Source organism: Vidua chalybeata, chromosome 1, assembly GCF_026979565.1.
Source record: "Vidua chalybeata isolate OUT-0048 chromosome 1, bVidCha1 merged haplotype, whole genome shotgun sequence".
NCBI lineage: Eukaryota > Metazoa > Chordata > Aves > Passeriformes > Viduidae > Vidua > Vidua chalybeata.
In genome coordinates, this window is record NC_071530.1 from 10703439 (window position 1) to 10723227 (window position 19789).

The 19789-nt window shown below is 38.3% G+C and overlaps 1 protein-coding gene across 6 annotated transcripts in view; it reads left to right on the top strand.

Moving 5' to 3' along the window:
- WDR37 (WD repeat domain 37) overlaps positions 1 to 18936 on the top strand; it is a 46914-nt gene extending 27978 nt beyond the window's left edge. For all 6 annotated transcript variants that reach the window (XM_053951162.1, XM_053951153.1, XM_053951145.1 and 3 more), the window contains 5 exons: positions 1546 to 1783; positions 2296 to 2437; positions 13391 to 13525; positions 14198 to 14312; positions 15826 to 18936. In XM_053951162.1, the coding sequence (XP_053807137.1) occupies positions 1546 to 1783; positions 2296 to 2437; positions 13391 to 13525; positions 14198 to 14312; positions 15826 to 15957 (762 nt within the window). In that variant the 3' untranslated portion in view covers positions 15958 to 18936. The remainder of the gene's footprint in view (positions 1 to 1545; positions 1784 to 2295; positions 2438 to 13390; positions 13526 to 14197; positions 14313 to 15825) is intronic.
- Positions 18937 to 19789: the final 853 nt, after the last annotated feature.

Genomic DNA, 19789 nt, shown 5'->3' on the forward strand with positions numbered 1-19789 from the left:
AGACTCCCTTCATGTTTTCAAAACCATTTGGTGCAGAATAGAATTTACAGCTTCAAATCGACGAATTAACTTTTTGTACAAGGTACTAAGTGTATGAATGAACAGTCAAATAACTTCTTTTTTGTAATAATGAAGTTCTTTTTAAATTGGTTAAATTTTTGTAGTGTAACTTACTGAGGCACCTGTATTAGCTATAGTTGCTGTGGATTGAAAACTGATGTCAAAGACTTGTAATTTTGGCATTTATTTGAGTCTTCATTGATTTCTAATCAACCCTTGCCAGCATACATCACACTGTCTGATTTTGTTGTCCCCAGGCCTTTATTTAGTCAGTATTTACTTTAAAGTATAAACCTGTCAAATGCTTATTTGACTTAAAAGCACCCTTACTAAATTGTGAAGAAAACATAATTTATAGCAGGAGCTTCTCAGTAGGCTAAGTAGTGGCAAGAGTTGACAGTTTAATATGAGATAGATTTCTGAATGGAAAATGTTTGATTCCGTTTATTTGATTTTTCATTTCCATTTTGAAAGAAAATACAAATATTATCTTTTCCACCCCAGGTAACATAAAAGAAAGATGTTTTTGTCTTGTTTAAGTGTAAAAGGAGTTCAGAGAATGATATTTAATGATGAGCAAAAGAATTTGTGTCCTGTTTACATCAGCACTGCATGATCACTGTGTATTGACCAACAGACAAATACTGCTGTAGTGATTTGATTTTTAGTGGATAAAAATATGTCTGTAAATTATTGTCTTCCCAAAGATTAACATAGTCATTGTCCTCACAGATGCTTCCTACCTTTAAAAAATGAAAGGAGAAAAGTCCCTTGATAATGTGCTGCCATGAAACTCTAGGGTAATGCACTTGCCAGATAGTAAAGGGGACTGATACTCAGAGCTAAAGTGTTTGGAGGACATTTTAAAATGAAGTAGAAACATAGAATTATTTAGATTGGAAAAAAATCTCTTAAGAGCATCAAGTCCAGCTGTTAATCCATCACTGTCACAGCCCTCCACTAAACCATGTCCTTATGGGTGACATCTGCCCATCTTTTAAATACCTTCAGGGATGTTGATTTCACCAGTTCACTGGCTTGATAAACTTTTTAGGGAAGAAATTTTTCCTAATATCCAGTCTAAACATGCCCTGGTGCCACTTGAGGACACTTCCTCTTGTTCTATCACTTGTTCCCTGGGAGAAGAGACTGACACCCACCTGGCTGCACTGTCCTTTCAGGGAGTTGTAGAGAGCAATGAGGTCTCCCCTGAGCCTCCTTTTCTCCAGGCTGAACAACTCCAGTTCCCTGAGCTGCACATCAGCAAGTTGTTAAAAGGAGTTATTAAAACTGCATTTAACTTACTGGCTATATTCCTTCAACTAAGTTTTTGATAGTGAGTACTGGAATAGGATGTGTGCAGCAGAATTAATTTACCCGCATTCACATTAAGGGGTTTGGGAAGCATTTACACTGCAAAATGTAACTTAGAGACACTCCTTCCCTTTTATTCTGCATCTTGTTTTTTTCCCTTGCATTTTACAGCAAGTGTCTGGAGAAGATGAAGTTGAAATCTCAGATAAAGATGAACCTGATGGAGATGGAGATGGTTCCAGTGATTGCCCCACTGTCAGAGCCCCATTAACTTCACTGAAAAGCCACCAAGGAGTGGTGATAGCAGCTGACTGGCTTGTTGGGGGGAAGCAAGCTGTGACAGCATCGTGGGACAGGACAGCAAATCTGTATGATGTAGAGACTTCTGAACTTGTCCATTCTCTTACAGGTATTTGTTCACTCGCAAAAAAAAAAAGAAATTGGTGGTTTGTTTTTATATGAGGGATTATTTGTAGGTACTAAACCATTGAGGAAAGAAAGTTGTTTCTCTGGAGCAGGATGTGAGTGTGTACCATCTGCTGCTCATATTTTAAAATTGCAGTCTTGTAAATCCCCTGAGCATGAATTTGTCTTCTTTTGAGCTTATTATTTAACTTATGAAAAAATAGTTGTTTAAATTGAATATACCCAAATTTTAGTTCTTGCAAAAGGCTTTTGCTGTGTTCATGGTGTGTTAAGCAGCAATAACCTACACTACTGAATGTGAAATAAGTAGCGTGTTTTTTTCCTTCAAATACATTCCCAAACTTTTACAGCAGTAACAGGCTTAAAGTTCAGAACGATTGCTACTCCTTTCTGTTTGGGAAGAAGAGAAAAAAACATCAGCATGTCATTCCAAGTGTATGTGGAAATGAAAAGTCTTATTTTCATTACCTTACATGTTCTCGTGTGTGATTGTAGGGCACGACCAGGAGCTCACACATTGTTGTACACATCCCACCCAGCGTCTCGTGGTGACATCGTCACGCGACACCACCTTCCGTCTGTGGGATTTCAGAGATCCTTCTATCCATTCTGTGAATGTCTTTCAGGGCCACACAGAGTAAGTGACAGCTCCTTCACAGGTTTTCTCAAGTCTGAAAAGTTGCAAATCTGCCCAGAGCTATTCCTGTGGGCTTTTGAGGTACTGAGTTCATTCCTGTTTTGTGAGACTTGATTTTCACAAAACCCCCAATTGTCCTCCTTCAAATGTAGCACAGCAGTACTTAATTTCCAAAACAGCGGCCAGGGCTCTTGGTGTGCTATTGCTTATATGGTAAGTCTTGATAAAAAATGTTACAATTAAAGGTAGTTTAAGGTATGAGGTTCTTTTTGGCATTGGTTATGCTTGCAGTTCGGGGTTATTGCTGTAATGCAGTGGATCAGGCAGATTGCCTCTGCTTGTCTTGATACTCACTGTGAAGTAAAGGTTACTCCTTTGAAACCCGTGGATAAAAAAGGATTAATTCTTACTTTTAAAAGCTTCTAATTTTTACATAAAATAAGAACTAAAAGCACAGGCACCTATTGCCATGTTCTGTCAAAACAGTGATTCTGATGTAACATTTTTAGTTACCAATTTAGGCTTAATGTTGTTATACTGACTACTGTTGAACATGGACAAATGTAGTCCTGAGAATCTGTGTTCTGGTGTTTACTTAATTTTCTGGTTTTTTGAGCTCTGATACATGGAAAATGCAGGTGTAACTTGGAAGTTACCCAAGGAAGCCAATCTTTTCTTGACCTGTGAATGTGTAAGCTTTTCTGTTTCAGAAAAAATTTCACCTCCCTTCTAGAGAATAAAAGATGATTGTTAATCCTAGTTCAAAATAGAAACCCCAGGTGTTTATTCACATTTCTGGTTTTTGTTAATTGTGTAATTTACTTTATAATTGGGTTTCAGTAGCCTCTTTTTAATTTTCTCAGCAATTGACTAGTCTACATATAACCAAAAACCTCTTTAACCCCCTCTGCCCTGGACTCCTGAGCTTGATAAATTACTTGGTGCTTCACAATCATCCTGTATATGTGGCCATCTTCTCCTGATAGAGCAGTAAGCTTGATTTTGTGGCCTACATCCTAGAATCGTTTAATCTCATCACTTTTGTATTCTTCTGTCACTTTTCCTAGAATGTTTTATAAAGTTGTAAGGGTTTGTATCCATTGGTGCTTACATTTTCCCCCAAGCTGATTAACTGCTTTATCTCAGGATGTTTTTTCAGAGAAATGACCAAGACTGACACTTGTGTTTTCCCATATATTTGCTGAGACCAAATCTTGGGTGATGGTGCATACTGTGTTAGCTGGTGTTTTGGTTTCTATTGATGAGACCTATAAACTAGCAGATTTTATGTTTTGGGAATGGAATAGACCTTGTGCAACCTCTTCAGTCACTCTTACTCTAGCTTTTAATTGTCTTCATATTTCTTCTGCTATATCAACTGTCTCTGTTTTGTACTTTGAATGTATGAGTTTTTAGTATTGACATAGGCTTTTTCACCAAATACACCAGAAATTTGATGGTCTCAAAACTGATTTTACTTTTCAGTGGCCAGGGTTGCTGAGGTCTCATTTATGGAAGGTGTAATTCTGTTCCAGAAGGTGTTTCACTGATGAATGCAGACAGAGCAGACATGGAGGGGTTGATATTTTTGCAGTTGAGACATACTTTAAGGAATTTTATTTTTGTTCTTTCATTCTGCTGCTACCGGCAAAATATTTTTAAATCACCCTCTAATCAACACTGCAACAATCTCTTCACATTAAGCACCATAGAAGAAACAGGTTTTTTTTTTTTTTTTTTTTTTTTGGCTTTTCTGAATGTCTGTTTGAATAATTTGCCAAGTATTTAATATTTTGATAGGCCCTTGGCATCAGTTCTGTAAATTGGATGTTACACTTGTTAACACTGGTGATTTAAAGTCCTCAACCGTAAGTTTTAACACCCTCTGGCTGAATAGTACCTTATGAGCCTGGCGCTCACAGAGCAGCTATTTTTTTCACCAGATCAACTCCTAATGCGCTATGCCAATATAATTAGATGCCAAACATCTCAATCATGAGGCCAGCATTCCGTGTTTATTGTGTCGTACACCCAAAATCTCATTCCAACCATCCGTCCCTTCCTCCCGGCGCGGGGTGCGCGCCGCAGCCGCTCACCAGCAGGTGGCAGCACCGCGCCGCGGCGAGCGCCCGCCCGGCCCGAGGCAGCGGTGCGCTCTCAGCCGCCTTTAATTAGCCTTAATGAGCGCCTCTGAAGCGGTACTCGTGTAGAAACTAAAAGTGAGGCTGATGTGTTGAGAGACTAAAGAATCCTGTTACAGGCAGAGTATATAAAGCTTTTTTCGAGTTAATTGATGTCAAAGAATGAAGAGTTGCAGTGCATTGTCCTGTATGTCAAAGTGATGGTGTGTCATCATCTGTGAGAGATTATTTGTATCTTAAGTGGACTGAGAAATCACCTTTCATTTTAGTGTCTTGAACATAGCTTTATTAAAAGCAGAATGTTTCTTATCATCTACTACTAAGACAGTTTAAGAAAATAAATTCTCTTCCAGTAAGGCCAGAAAGAATTGTTGTGATCAACCTGTTTTGATCTGCTTGCATTGATAATTGTTTTGAATTAAGAGGTAATTTTTGAATTGCCAACTGTGTGTTAGGTTGTTCCAATGGAAAAGATTTCAACTTACCTCTTGGCAAATTCTGTAAGTTGCTTGTTTAACTTCCCTGTTAAACTTTTTGTGCCTCCCTAGTCTGCCTAGCTTCAGATTCATCTTATGGTTTTTTCATCTTCAAGATCTTTATTTCTTATGTTAATTATGGAAATTTCCTGTATTTTCTTCTTGTATTTTCTGTTCTTATTTACAATTTACCTAATTTGCGTCAAAGTTTGTTTCTAAGTATATTTTGACGTTTATAGACTAGGTCTAGTACATTGATAGTGCTTTTGCCCTTCAAGCCTGCATTCAGCTGGGGTCTTTTTCAAAGTTGTATCTTACCATGGAAGTTTCCAGTTCTGTAAACATTGCTTGTTTACATTTTTCATATATATGTATGTGTGTATGAATATGACTGTTTCAGTTCAATAAATGGCTTCTTTGCCTCTGCCATGCTCACATTCTAGTAAAAGTATTCTGTCACTTACTGCTTTAGATCTGCCATGCCCCTAGTTAATCTCACTTACTTATTCTTTACTGATAAAAAAATATGAAATGGTGTGGAAATAAGACTGATGTTTGCTTAAATATAAATATTTTTTATTGTCTGGTTCTGTATGTGCACCAATAGGAATTTGTCTTGTTAGTGCTGTGAATCCCCAGTCACATCCCCATATGAAGAGTTTAACAGAGGCCTGGGAAAAGATTACATTTATGTTATAATCCAGGCACTAACTTGTGGCCTTTAAATTGATCTCCTGAGTTAAAGCCTCCAAAAATCATACTGGTGACTGATATTCCAATATCTTTTTTCCAGCAGATACTGCTTTGAAATACATGATTGATAATAACAGCTGTTCTCCTATTGAGAAATTATTCAATTTAGAGGTTATTGATTAGGGCTCTTCAAACTGAACTAAGGTTTTGTTCTGTGGAGCAAAATGGTTCTGGCATCTACATGGCAGTTTTCATTCCACTTCACTTGTGCTTTTCTTTGCTGACACCTGCACTGCCCATCTAGTCCCAGCTGTGAAGGCCTTGCTTTTCCCAGCATGGTGGCCTGGTTGAGTGACTCTGGTATTGACATGCTCTTGAATATCTGCTTGATGAGTTTTTCTGTCCCTTTAAGCACTCTGTATGTGCTGGGGTGTGTCTTGATGTCTTCTAAAATGTTAGTGCTGGAAATGTTTACCATTTGTAGCTTAAAAAAAAAATCTTAGTCTATACAGGCCTAGCCAGTACTTTACAGATTTTATACTTTTGTTCTGACAGTTTAGTAACACAGGAAATAAATTAATCCCCTGTGGGCAACAGACTGTTTGTTAGCTAGTGGATTCATATACAGTGTTTAAACTACAGCTTTTGCTATACATTTGAAGTATATTGATACTTATATGCAGCTGAAAAATTACTTGGTAAATAATAAAGGGTTTTGTTTTCTTTAATGATTGTCAGAGGTACACAGTGGTTGTGGACATTGTTCTTGAAATGCTTGGAAAAAAACATGCAGGGCTTCCAAGTCTGTACTTGCAAATACCATCCTTCAAAGAATAAAGTGATATCTTCAGAAGCAGCTTTGGGTTGCTATCCTTAAGTGAATATCCTTTGTTAATGCTTTTTGGTTGTTCAGGAGTGATGCACCACTTTGCCATGGCAATTGAATGCATTTTTGGCTTTAAAAACCTCCATAAATTGGAGTGGGTACCTTTGTCCTAGCCCCCCAAAAATATGAAGTTTGTTTACTACTTTTCAAACCTACTGATCCTTGTGGCTAAATTGGGCCAGTGCATCAAGCATGAATGTGTGTTAGCTGTGGAATCTGTATGTGTGTTAGTTTCTGGGCAAACTCAGGAAAAAAAATTGCTGATCATGGATCTTAATGTTATTTCTTACAAAGAGCTTGTAGCTCTTTTGGACTGCAGCATATTCCATCTCCTTTCACTCTTTTGTTTGGCTCTAAGAGACCAGAAGGGAAAGTTCCTGTTCATTTGCTGCCTGTATGTCTCTGAATGTGCCAGCTGAATGGTGAGTTTTGCTTCATCCTGAGAACTTTGAAATTAGAGAATTGCAAATATGTCTTGTTTCAACTTTATATTTTCCAACTCCTATGCTTGCTGAAGACTCTCCATTAAAAAATACAAAAATTACTAAGCAGCTGCTGATTAGGATGCTGGGCTTAATTCTGACATTTAGTGAATTGAGAGTTAATGTCAAAATGGCATTCTGTTTCAAGAGACTAGTAATTGCTTCAGTTTTTGTGGACACTTGGGTTTGCCAAGGTCATCTGGCTTTCTCAGATTCTTGGGTCTGCAAGATTTAATTCTCATATCTTATTTGTGTCTGTTTTGAATATATTGTTCTTGAAAGAGCAAGTCATGGCATGGGGAGAAGTGCCTCTTCTCCAGGCAGCGATGTCATTAGACATCCCTGTTGGAAGCAGTCTTATTCTACATGTGCCCTGTGTTGCAAGGTCACTGCTACATATTCTTATTCAACCACACTTTCTTGGTGAGGTTAAAGCGTGTGTAGATGTAGTCCTAAAAATGCAGGCTTTGCACCTTTGACTAAATCTGTGCTTGGGCTTTTAGTTAAAACCTTTTGTGCCAAACAAAATGTAACCAGTTGGATGCTGTCAGTGGTGTTTGATCAGTCTAACACATCTGTTCTTTTCAAGATAGTCCTGTTCTTGCTTCAGTTATTAATGACTTTAGTGATGCTTTGTCTACCATTTTTTTCTGTTGTTTCTCATCAGAGAATGCCTTAGGCATTCCCCATGTGTGGATATCTCAATCTAGCTTCTGTAAGAAATGCAAAATTTTTGTGATGAAACATTCAGTTTTCTTCCCAAGCCTCACTGATTAACTAGATGGTTCTGATATTGCTATTAATATTCCTACCTTATTTTGTCTGCTGAGGGACATTTTCCTCTTGCATTTAATTGAAAAAAGGCTCCAAACTTGCATTTCACACACTGTTCTGATCCTGCATTTGCATTTTGAATATTCTTTAAATGAGGATTTGGCCTGGGCTCAAAGCTCTTGGGTTAGTTTTTTTGAAATGCTTCTGGTGCTTCCGGACATTTTTACAAAACCTTTTGGTTTACATTTACTACATAGATGTAGCAGAGCATGATAAGAATTCAGTGGTTTTCTTAGACTTGTTAGCAGCCTTAATAATTGATAGCTCAGGGATCCAGCTTTGAATGTGCCTCACTTCCCTTGCTGAGTGTTTCTTCATAGATCTGTTTCAGGACAGACTGGGGCCTGCATGTTTTACATGCCTTGAGCCCATCCATGTTGACCACTTCTTGCTCTCTGGCACAGCTTGAATTCCCAGTTTTCTCTTCTAACATTCTGCCAAACTGATACTGGCATAGAGTTATCAAAGTGCCACTCTCTACAGCTCCCTGAAAGGAGGTTGTATTCAGGTCAGTCTCTTTTCCCAGGCAGTCAGGACAAGAGGAAATGGTCTCAAGTTGCTAAGGGAGGTTTAGGTTGGGCATTAGGAGGAATTTTTTCACAGAAAGGGTGATTAGACATTGGAATGGGCTGTCCAGGCAGGTGGTGGAGTCACTGTCCCTGGAGGTGTTTAAGGGCAGACTGGAGGTGGCACTCAGTGCCATGGTCTGGTCGACATGGTGGTGTTTGATTGCAGGGTGGACTCGATGACCTCAGAGGTCTTTTCCAACCTAAATGATTCTATGCTTCTGTAATTCCTTCATGGTTTGTTCTTACTATTTCTTAAGTTGCAGAAAAAAACTCTGCTGATATTTGGAGATAAATCCACAGATAGACTTTGGGAATTACGTGGAATGAAGTGAGTAGCTCTTGCTGGAATGAAGTGCTTTTAGCATTTCTGAAACCTGAATGCACTCAAATGTGGAGTTCTGGTGGGTTCCTTACCAGGGCCTTCTGTGGCCAGTGCCATCTCCTGTTGAGATGGGCAATGGGGTTGTCGGCATCTGGAGGTTTTAGACACAGTTCCTGGCTTCCCCTCAGGCTGCAGACTTCCTGAGGTGGGGATATGCTTTATTCCCCTAAAACAAAGGAAACACGTGCAGAAATTGTGTTACTAAATTGAACTTCCTTTAGGTTTTGTTTCTCAGTTTTACTACTTAAAATGAGAGGCATATTTGAGCCCTCAAATTCTGCTGCTTGCATACAACTGTAGGTAATCGTATGTATTCAAGTTACCTTGAATAAATTAATCTGGAAGCTCTGGTTTAGTCCATTTTCATCCCACACACTGATTTATGCATGTAGATGCCTGTTCAAGGCCTTGAAAATGTGTTGTCTCCCAGTTCAATGGTAAATCCCAGTTTAGGTTGCAAATCAAAATGGAAAGAGCAGTGTTAACTTCTATTTTGGTGCATTGCCAGTGAGAGTTTTGCATCAGCATTTCACGGTCCAACATTTTCAACATTTTTTCTTTCCCCCCTTCCCCTATGTGTGAAATTTCAGCAGATTGTTATGCAAAGCAGTTTTGTGTCTCAGTGTGACTGGGGAGACAGCTGTTCGGCCTAATGAGGAGTGCGAGCACCACAGCATTTCTGGTGATTGAGACCCACGCAGGGAGCAGGATGTTGGAGGCCAGGCAGTGGTGTGTGGTGAGGAAGTGCCACGCTGTCAGCTGGAAGTACACGCTCGGCTGCTCCCTATGACAAGATAAATGAGTTTTGCTGGGGTTTGGCGGAGGCTGAAGCTTTTTTGGAGAATAGTTGTAGCACACCAAACTCCCTGTGGGACCCACAGTTTGAAGTGTCATAAGACTGTTTCCTCTTTGGTTGTTTCTTTCTTTTTTTTCTTTAATGTCCTACAATACTTGTCATCTTTTTGAGTTATTAAAAATCTAATGTCTTCTAGCATTCAATTAACATGGGGGCTGATGATCTTTTGTTGACACTTTTTATTAATTTAGCCAAGGGGATGTTAACCAGAGTTTTATCTGAGTTAGAACAAACTGAAGACTAATACAAACAAAAATTAAATCTAGACACATGAAAATAGAGGGAAAAGGCTTTTAATTTTTGTGATATGGATGGGGTTATGGAGGCAATGCATTTGAAAGGTTATTTGTTTATTGGCTCTTCTGTTAACTTCTTTCTTCCAACAGACTTTGCGGCCCTTTCTTCCTTCTCACCATTCCCCTTTTAGTTGGGCTGAAATCCTGCTTTAGTTTATAAGTAGGAAGTGGCCTTTCTTCTTGTTACTATTTTGTTTTAATTTAAAAAAACAAATAAACACAAAACTAGGAAAAAAAAATGCTGAGATGCATCTGTCTTACTAAGAGATGCCCCAGTTGGAGTATCCGAGGAGACAGAATGTAATTTGTACTGCATAAGATCTGTGAGTGCAACACTTGCTCGTTTTAAGTCAGTAGTGTTGAACATGTTTTTGAATTTAGCTGCATGTGATTTTTTAAAATATGAACTCATTATGTTCCACTGTAAAATAAAAAAAAAAAAAAAAAACAAAAAAAAACCAACAAACCCAAAAAACCAGTTTGTCTTTACTCTGATGAATGAAGTGCTGATAACCCTCCCCAGAGCTGTCAGGTTTGTGAGAATGATACTGTTTTGGCCTTTCTAGATTTGTTGTTAAGTTACTTAAAACTTCAAGCCTTGCAATCCTATTTTGAAAAGGAGATGTCTTTGAGAATTGAATTGAGTGTTTCCCTCAGAAGAGTCATGCTTCATTTTTGTAAAAGTACAGGGAGTGTTATTCAGACATCCATATACTGTTTGCTTTGGAACTGGGACCAAAATTCTTGGTCATAAACACTGGGTTCAGTAAGAAGTGTTTTTATATTTAGCCATTAAATTCAAAGCTCCTTATGTAAAAGATTGCTTTCATAGTCCCATGTGCTTGCAGATAGTGCACATCCCAGCCTGCAGGGCCTTGCAGGCCTGAGCTGAGTGAGGGTGAATGGAGAGCTAAGACCACTAAGCACCTTTAAAGTTGTCACTAAAAACAGACCAGCAGCTTTCCCTTTGCCTTTCTATCACTTGCCCTATTTCCAGAGAGCTACAGAAGAATTTAATTGCATTTTTATTTTGCAAACTTTTGCTTGGTGTACCCAGTAATATCTGAACAGTTAAGCTGAAAGAGTAAGTTTAGCTGGAAAGGATTTTGTTATCTTTTGAGAGTCTTTGGAGGAGCAGGAAGGATTGAGCTAACCTGGGGCTGGCATTCTGTTTTCCTGGCAATAGTTTTGAATGTTTTCATTTAAAAATGATAAATCTAAGGATTAGAGAGCCTTACGTGGTCAAAGAAACTTAACCATGTTTGAAAGTGATAAATGATAAAGCAAAACCAATATGAGATCAAAGAAGCTGGAAAGCTCTTTAAAGTTTTGAAAAAAAAGCACCCAAAAGTGGAGGGTTATTTTAAGACAGTTTCACAATGTATTCCAGCTGTAATTGGAATAAAATGTATGATGGGGAAACATGATCAGAATTGTTTGTTGGCAGCAGAATACTAAAGCGCAGTGTATTCATTCACCTGGAGATTTTCTATGACTTGAATTCTTTATGCTGTTGTGTGCTAGGAAGTCTCCCAATGTGTGTGGAAATTATGGAGATTGAATAGAGAATTTTAAACTTATAAACTTTGCTTCAAATGTATTGCAGCAGTACAGAGATTAGTAAAAGTCTGAAATTGTTTCTGAGCTTCTTTGTGTAAAGAACTAGTGAGAAGTGCAGATGTTGGTAAATTTAAAGGAATTTGGGCTGATAGGAGACAAGTTTGGTGGTCAGAACATGTCAGCTATATTGTGCAGCAGCTTGACTGCATGAGTGAGTTTGCTTCCCAAATAAAAAGGTGCCTGATGAAAGAGTCAGCAGTTGTGACCCTCATGTACGTTTTAACTTTTTGACTTTTTGTTCATAAAGTCCAGAAGATTAGTCGAAGACCTCTTGGTTCTTTCTGTAATCATCTCCCTGGTGGCTTAGCTGCACTCGAATAATGTGTTAGGAAACTTGGTATCATGAATAAGTGGGCCTTCATCCTAATTAAAACTTAATTTGGTGTCAATTTAAATTAAGAGGCTTGCATAAACTGGTCCATTGTGACCTGGCTTGTGCTAATCTTAATCAGCAGCTTGGATAGGACATGAATTCAAATTTCTACAGAACAACTAAAGTGACAGTAACAACTGACAACTTAAATTAAAATTACTAAGTTCTAAGAAATTGATGTGCATGACCCAAGTTACAAGATAGGTCATTAAATCAAATCTGTAAAAACAGAATTGAGAAGCCTTCCCTAAAAATGCTTTGTTAGTGCATTATATGGGCAGAAAAATAACTGGCTTTGAGTTGGGAATTCACACAATTACAATGAAAATTGTACTACAAAAGCTTTTATTTGGTTAATATGAAATAAAGGTAAAATATTTAAAAATAATCATAAAATCATCATAGAAATTGTTTGTTTGAACCCACTGTATTGATGATATACTGTTATCTGAAGCTGTAAAGTACAAAGATAATAAAATTCTAAAATAAAATTCTTTATAAAATAGCTTCTGGAAGTAGTATGTTGCACTTTCAATTGCAAAAAATATTCCCATGAGTCTTTCTCTGACTGCCCTTGTGCATTTCTAGGCATACTAGGTAAAATTTGAAGAACTGTATGCTTGTGCTTCTTACTACTACTTGTCATCTTTTAATCTGACTTTCAGACTTCAGCTGCTTGTAAAACAGGACTAGAAATCACAATTAGAGATTGTTAATTGCTGTAGCTATTGGTAGTGGAGCTACCACTGGAGACTCTGTGGATTACAGCATGTTCATGTGTGTGTACAGAACAGCTTTAGCTACATCTCAGGTGTTTGGGACCTCCTCAGTATCTGTGCAGTGAATGAAAATGTCTGGGATAGTTCTACAGAAATCTTTGGATGGAAAGAAAAGCTTGGTTACTGATCTCAAATCCCTTAAGAAGAAGATTTGTACTCTATGCTACGAATTCAGTTGAGGTTGTGTGATAAACCTGCTGGACATTAGCGCAGAACTTCAAAAGTGAACTCAGGTTTCAAGACTGGGCCTGTTTAGCTCGTGTCAGAATCAGCGGAATATGAAAGATGCGTCCAGAGTGAGTCTCTACTGTTGGGCTGCTTCTCTTAGCACTTGGGCCACTCAAGCCCTGTTCGCCTTTAGTGTCATAGCTTCTTGTAAGAATATTTTTTAATTCAAAAATAACTGCTTGGAATTTTAAAATTTCATATTACTCTGCTTAAAAAAAAAAGGCAAGCTACATGTGCTAAAGGAAGCACGGGAACAGGAAGTAAAACTTTAAATCAGATGCTAGTTTAATAAAGAAGTTTAGAGTTTGACATCTTTGTCTTTACTCCTGGTTGTTTAGCACTGTGACATCTGCAGTTTTCACTGTGGGAGACAATGTTGTTTCTGGTAGTGATGATCGTACAGTAAAAGTCTGGGATTTGAAAAACATGAGGTCTCCTATTGCAACGATCCGCACAGATTCTGCAGTCAACAGGTAAGCAGACCTCTGAGTTACTGCTTTACTTAATTCATGCTTTCTTAATTAATTCTTAATTTCTTTCACATGTGGGAATGGTTTAAAGAAGTGCCACAGAGGTTTAGACTGGACATTTTTTTCCTGAGAGGGTGGTCAAATCCTGGAACAGGTTTTCCTAGAGGGTGGTTGATACACCAAACCTTCCAGTACTTAAGAAGTATTTGGACTATACCCTTAATAACATGCTTTAAGCTTTGGTCAGGCCTGAATTGGTCAGGTGGTTGGACTGGATGATTGTTGCAGGTACCTTTCAACTGAAATAGTCTATTCTATTAATTCACTGAATATACATTTGTTTTTTGTCCCTGAAATTAAACTTGAGATTTATAAGAATTTGAAAAAGGTCTGAAATGGTTTTATAAAGTGCAGGTGTGATCAACATTAATTTTTAGTAAGTACATTGCTTTTAAGAAATTTTCTATAAGAACATGCAGATGTTAAGGCTATTTGAGAATCTAGTACAATAGAAAATACCTTAATGGTTCAATATTTTTTTCTCTTTCCATTTGTGAATTCTAGCCAGGAAAAATTCAGCTGCATCCCTTCCCGTGAGCTTAAATTTGTGCTGTCAGTTTCTATTTGCCAGGCTCGTTGTTTCCTACCCGGGCTTCTTTTGTCCCTTCTCTGCAGGATTAGCGTGTGCGTTGGCCAGAGGATCATCGCCCTTCCCCACGACAACCGGCAGGTTCGGCTCTTCGACATGTCCGGCGTGCGGCTGGCGCGGCTGCCTCGCAGCAACAGACAGGTACCTGCAGAGCTGCACCTTCAGTGTGTCTGTCCTTCCTCAGGCAAGGTTAAAGTGGCATTTGGTCTCTCTAGCTTAAAGCTGAGCAAATGCTGAACGGCGCTGGTCTGAATAAACATGCTGTTAGTTATTAAAAATAACCAACGTGCCAATGTGAAATGTTTGAAACGTTTTTATTGGAGTTGGAAATGGTGTTTCAAGTGAATTTCATCATGATGTTTCCCCTTACTAAAGTGAAACATATCTACCTTCTCTATGGAATGGAAAAAGTGTGTAAGAGCACTTCTGATGGGTTTTAATGTCTCGATGTGAATTGTGTCAGAAAAATGGCTCACTATGAGGTTTAATGGTGATTTTCTCATGGTGATTTTTTTTTTTTTAATTGCACAGTGTCTAGCTGGTTTATATATTCCAAGCTGGATGGGGCTCTGAGTGACCAGGTATACTGGAAAGTGTCCCTGCCCATGGCAGGAAGGTTGGAACCACATGATCTTTAAAGTCCCTTCCAACCCAAACTGTTCTGTGATACTATGACATAGAAACATAGAGGGAAAAAGTGAGGGTCAGCTTTGTGAGCTCACCTTGCATGATTTGGTGATAAATTTTAATTTTTTTATTCTGTGCTTATTCACATACATTCTAGATGCATCCTACCCTGTAATAAATCATCCTTGCTGCAGCCATTAGGTATTGTGCATTTATGGCACTATTTGGCATGGCAAGCATCACTAATGGAGTAAATCAGACTAAGTGAAATTAATTGGATTATGTCACATCAATAGGCCTTTTTTGGGGTTGATTCAGCAGTTCTTGACAGAATTTAGGAAGGAGGTCTAAGACTTACTTAATCTCTTTTAGATTTTTTTCTAATTTAGGCGGGTTTTTAAATTTATTGTAGTCTTGAGGCGGTTCTTTGTGTGTGTGCACGTCTTCTTTTTTTCCTTAGTAGTTCCATTCAGACTGACACTACTAAAATCATGACTTCAGTTTTTTTTTAACCTGAATGCTGGTCAGAACCCTATTTTGGACATTTTTGTTGCTCTTGAACTATTTTCATCAGTATGGCATTCTTCCTGATGCAGTATTATCCCTCCTAAATTATGAACAATATGGACACTTAGTCTTGCAGGCTTGTTACAAAGTAGTTGCCAGCAAGTAGTCCCTTATTTTAAGACTTCTTTTATAAATAAAAATGCTAAAATCAGAATTTGGTTTGCTTTTGTAAAGAAAATCTAACTAGATAGCAAACAGACCTTGGAAAACTCAAAAATTTTGATGCACCTTTTTGTGTACATCTGTCCTTATGGATGCAGTGCTGGTGCTGAGGAATCACCTCATTATGAAGACTTTTACCTTGCAGATGCAGGTAACAATGACCTTTAGGATTCTCAAGGGCTGTTAGCAAAGAATAGGCTGAGGGTGGGCAGGGTTGCATTTTGAGTTGCAGTGAGCTGTTGGCCCAGCAGTTCCCAAAGCCATGTCAGTAACGATGCTGTCTCCCGCGCGGTGGCAGGGACACAGGAGGATGGTTTGCTGCTCCGCCTGGTGCGAGGACCATCCCATCTGCAACCTCTTCACGTGTGGGTTTGACCGTCAGGCCATCGGCTGGAACATCAACATCCCTGCTTTGCTACAAGAGAAGTGAAGTGCTGAGAGTTTCTGCGTTTGTGTCGCCGTGGACTTCTACACCTGGGCAGACTTTTCTGAACACTGGTCTGCTGTCGCTGTAAAAGCTCTTCCATGATGGGAGACTTGAGCAAGTGTTGTTCTTGTTACCACATTGTGCACAGTTTGCATGGGTTGTACAGAAAAATGTGATTTTTTAAAAATTAGTTTGTCTTGTGTATGAAATTTTATATTTTGGCATCCACTGGTCAATATGTTCACTGTTGCGTAGAGCACATAAATGTTCATAAGTTATTTAGCATTTAATAGTTACACAGTAGGGCATTACATTTGTGACATAAATGTGAAACTTATGTAATTACTGTAGAGAGTGTATACAGTCTGTTACATTTTTCCATGACTCTACATATCTGCCTTGGGTTAAAAAGAATCTGCAGGGCTAAAACTTTGAAATGAAGTGTGAATTTCACTAGTTGTATGATTGTAAACATTTTCCTGTTTGCATCTGATTTAAATACTTTTTTTAGTGCTGCCATAGTGCAACTTCAACTCCATTTTTACTCCAGTTACTAGAGAAATAGTAGATTTGAGAAGGAAAATGCAGGCAACTTGTAGTGAGTATAGACTGCCAGGTTTATTTGTAATCTTTTTTGTACTTTTTATTTTGAAAAAAGGAAAAGATTCATTCTGCCCTTCTTATATAAAGTGATTTTGAAACCTTATCACATTTCATATTAGCAAAAATCCAGAATATTATGATTCTAATCACTGAAATCTAGTCAAGCAAATTCTGAAGCACTTTAGTTTATAGCTATTGTTATAAACCATTTATGAAAGTTTGACTTTACCAGTGAATGTGAGCTAACCTTTGTAAGAAGGATTAATTCCTTTTGGTGATCTGCCCAGAAAGGAAATAGTTTATTTGGGGGTTGATGATTTTGTTTATGTACCTACAGTGAGCATACTTTTAATTGTGTTCACTTCCCATATTTTTATTTTGAGCCAGCAATACAAAGTAAATGAGTACTACCTCAAAAATGAATGTTGGTCAAGAAGCATCGAATCTCTCTGTAGCCTAGGAAAAAGCACCTTTGGTCTCTGGCTGAAGTACTATCTCTGACGGGAGAGGAAAGACAATCATACTACATGTGATCCTTAAGGTAGTTAACACATAAAGCTAGTGGGGCAATACACTAGGTCAGCATTGTGTGTCACCCAGCCATGACAGGAGCACTGCAGTCTCTATCCTGTTCCAAAAAGGGGGTAATTAGCATAGATCTCCCTTTCTCCCAAATGGTTTTACTCTGGTTTTGCTCCTCACTGTGTTTAGGTGTTTTTGCACTGGCAGTGGGGTGTTACTCTGCAGCTGCTGCTATCAGTAAATGCAGGTGGCAGCTGGTGTCTTGGGAAGAATGGAAAGGCTGCTTCAGACAGATATTTGTTTTTTGGCTGAAGGGAGATGCTGCCCTGACTGTCTGACATATCACAGTATAAGATGAAGTGTGGAGGTAAGGAAGGGTGCACTCTGAAAGTGGGAATCTTGGGGTTTATGGTGGATTGGCAGATGTTTATCTCATCATCATGATTCTGTGTGACTACAGCTGTGCTCATGTCCTCTGCATCACTGTTTATAATGACATTGACATGTGTTAGCTGGTTCTCCTGTTAACTAACATTTGTGTGGGATGGGATAATGAATGCATCAGTGAGGAATTGAAGGAAAATGGGGGTCCTAAACATTGTTTTGGACTGTAACATTAAGGAAACTCAAAATACTTAATGGAGAATATATGTAGTGTCTTTGTAGTACATGTCATCGGAGTGGTTTGATCCCTTGGTTTTTTTTTCTATTGTTGGGCTTGGATTTTTTCTTGAGATACAAGATGGACAACTGTGCTGAAGTAATCTTAAATACTAAAACTAGTGAAGTTGCAGAAAGCAGCTGCAGAGTTTTAAGTCTTCTGGTGGTGAGAGTTAAATGATGGTGACAATGTTTATTTTCACTTTTTTTTTTCTCCTGGGTTTTTTGCTCTGGGTTAAAACCATTTGATGTTGGGTTATAGGTTTTATTCCTTAAAAAAACAAGACTCACTTTCTTTTAGTTGGTAACAGAGAGAACTTTACAAAGGTTTATGCTGTTTTTAAAAAAAGAGAAAAATGTCTGGCCAGTACAAGCAGTTTCTCCAGCATGGCCTGCATGTAGGATCTGGACAATGGCTCTCCTTTATTACTTTAGGCAGAGGAGAGGGTCACTGGTTTTGGTCCTGCTAAACTAAAGTGTCTAATCTTCTCTCATACATATGTTGTACAGAACCACTGGACTCTATGCAGTTTAATCATCATTGCTGCAAACTTTTTATATCACCAGAGGGAGCATCCTCTGGCACCAGGAATGAGTGATTAGGTGGTTTCATTTTGAAAAGAATCAACCAAATAAGGTGCTAGAGCCACGTTCTTATGAGCAGGCTAATACTTAAATCAGCTGAACACTGAACTATCACTTAGTTTAGTTTTCTATACTGTAGTGAAGGGTAAGCCAAACTGCCATTCCCCTTGAAACTAAACATATGAGCAGGGGTGGTGAATATACTACATTGACTAAATATGTGCAAAACATTTCACGGCTCTAAATGTTCTAAAGAGTGTATTTTTCAGCACTGAACAATGTCCAGCATTTCATTAAATGGAGCAGAGTTGCAGTTACAGTTTCAGTATTGTGCAGAATTTCACAGAAAACTCATCACTGGGCAAAATCAAGCTTCTGTGTCTTTCTCTCAAGCAATGCACATCAATTTTCACAAAGTTTGTGTATACTTTACAATCAGAAAGATCTGGAATGAAACATCTTATTCGTTGCCTAAATCTGTGAAAACTACCTTTTGGAGAAAAGAATTTATAAGTTATGTGGAACCACTTTTTATTATTCTGCTAATTTGTTTTTAGATGTAAAATGTTTTTCTTCATTACAATTCAAAATGCATTAAAACTTTCAACAATTTTTTTTTTGCAATTTGCTGTTTTTCTGTGTTGCATTAAGGTTACTGTTGATGTTGACATATCAATTTTTTGTAGTCAAGGGATCTCCCTCTTCACTTTCCACTCTTTTCTACTAAAAAAGTTTGTTTCTGAGGCATTGATGAGCACAGTTTGGAACAGAAGGTCAAGTCCGTTTATTACAGTAGGTCTTCTGTAGCACTAATGGTCATGCTGCCAGTAAAGTATCTAGACTGAAAGGGTGTTCAGGACTGCATTTGTGCTGTTGTCTCCCATTCTGTGTGGAAAAAAATTCTAATTGCATCTTGTTATGCAGATTATGCAAAAGTTTCCATGGTTTTTCACTCCACTTTACAAACTGATATTTTAAAATGAAATCTAAACAATTTTTTAATGTTTAGAATACAGCAAAAGTATTGCAAAACTACTCTGGTGAGAAGAACCCATCCTCAGTTTTTCTGTAGGTTAAAGGTTGGTTACCTGTTGCACCCATGTTCAAACCAAAGCTGCGTAGCGTTGGTGTAAAACCCAAAGCACTTGGTGTTGTAGAAAGCTTTGGGTTTCAGAAGCCAAGGCAGAGTCTTGGCTGGTACCTGAGTGCACCTTACTCTCCTTCAATGTGCTTTAGGATCCCTCATTGCCACATTTGGGATTAATCAGAGTTGCTGGTCATATGGACCAAAAATAAGAGACTGGAGTTCCGAGGTAGCACAACTGACATAAGGACTGGGTTGAGACTAAACCCTGGGCTTTAGTTGATTTTAGCTGAGGCCTTCCAAATCGGGCCTTACTGCCACCTGACTTAAACTTTGTATTTCTAGTATAATTTTAAACCCTGAGTAAATATCATGTACAAC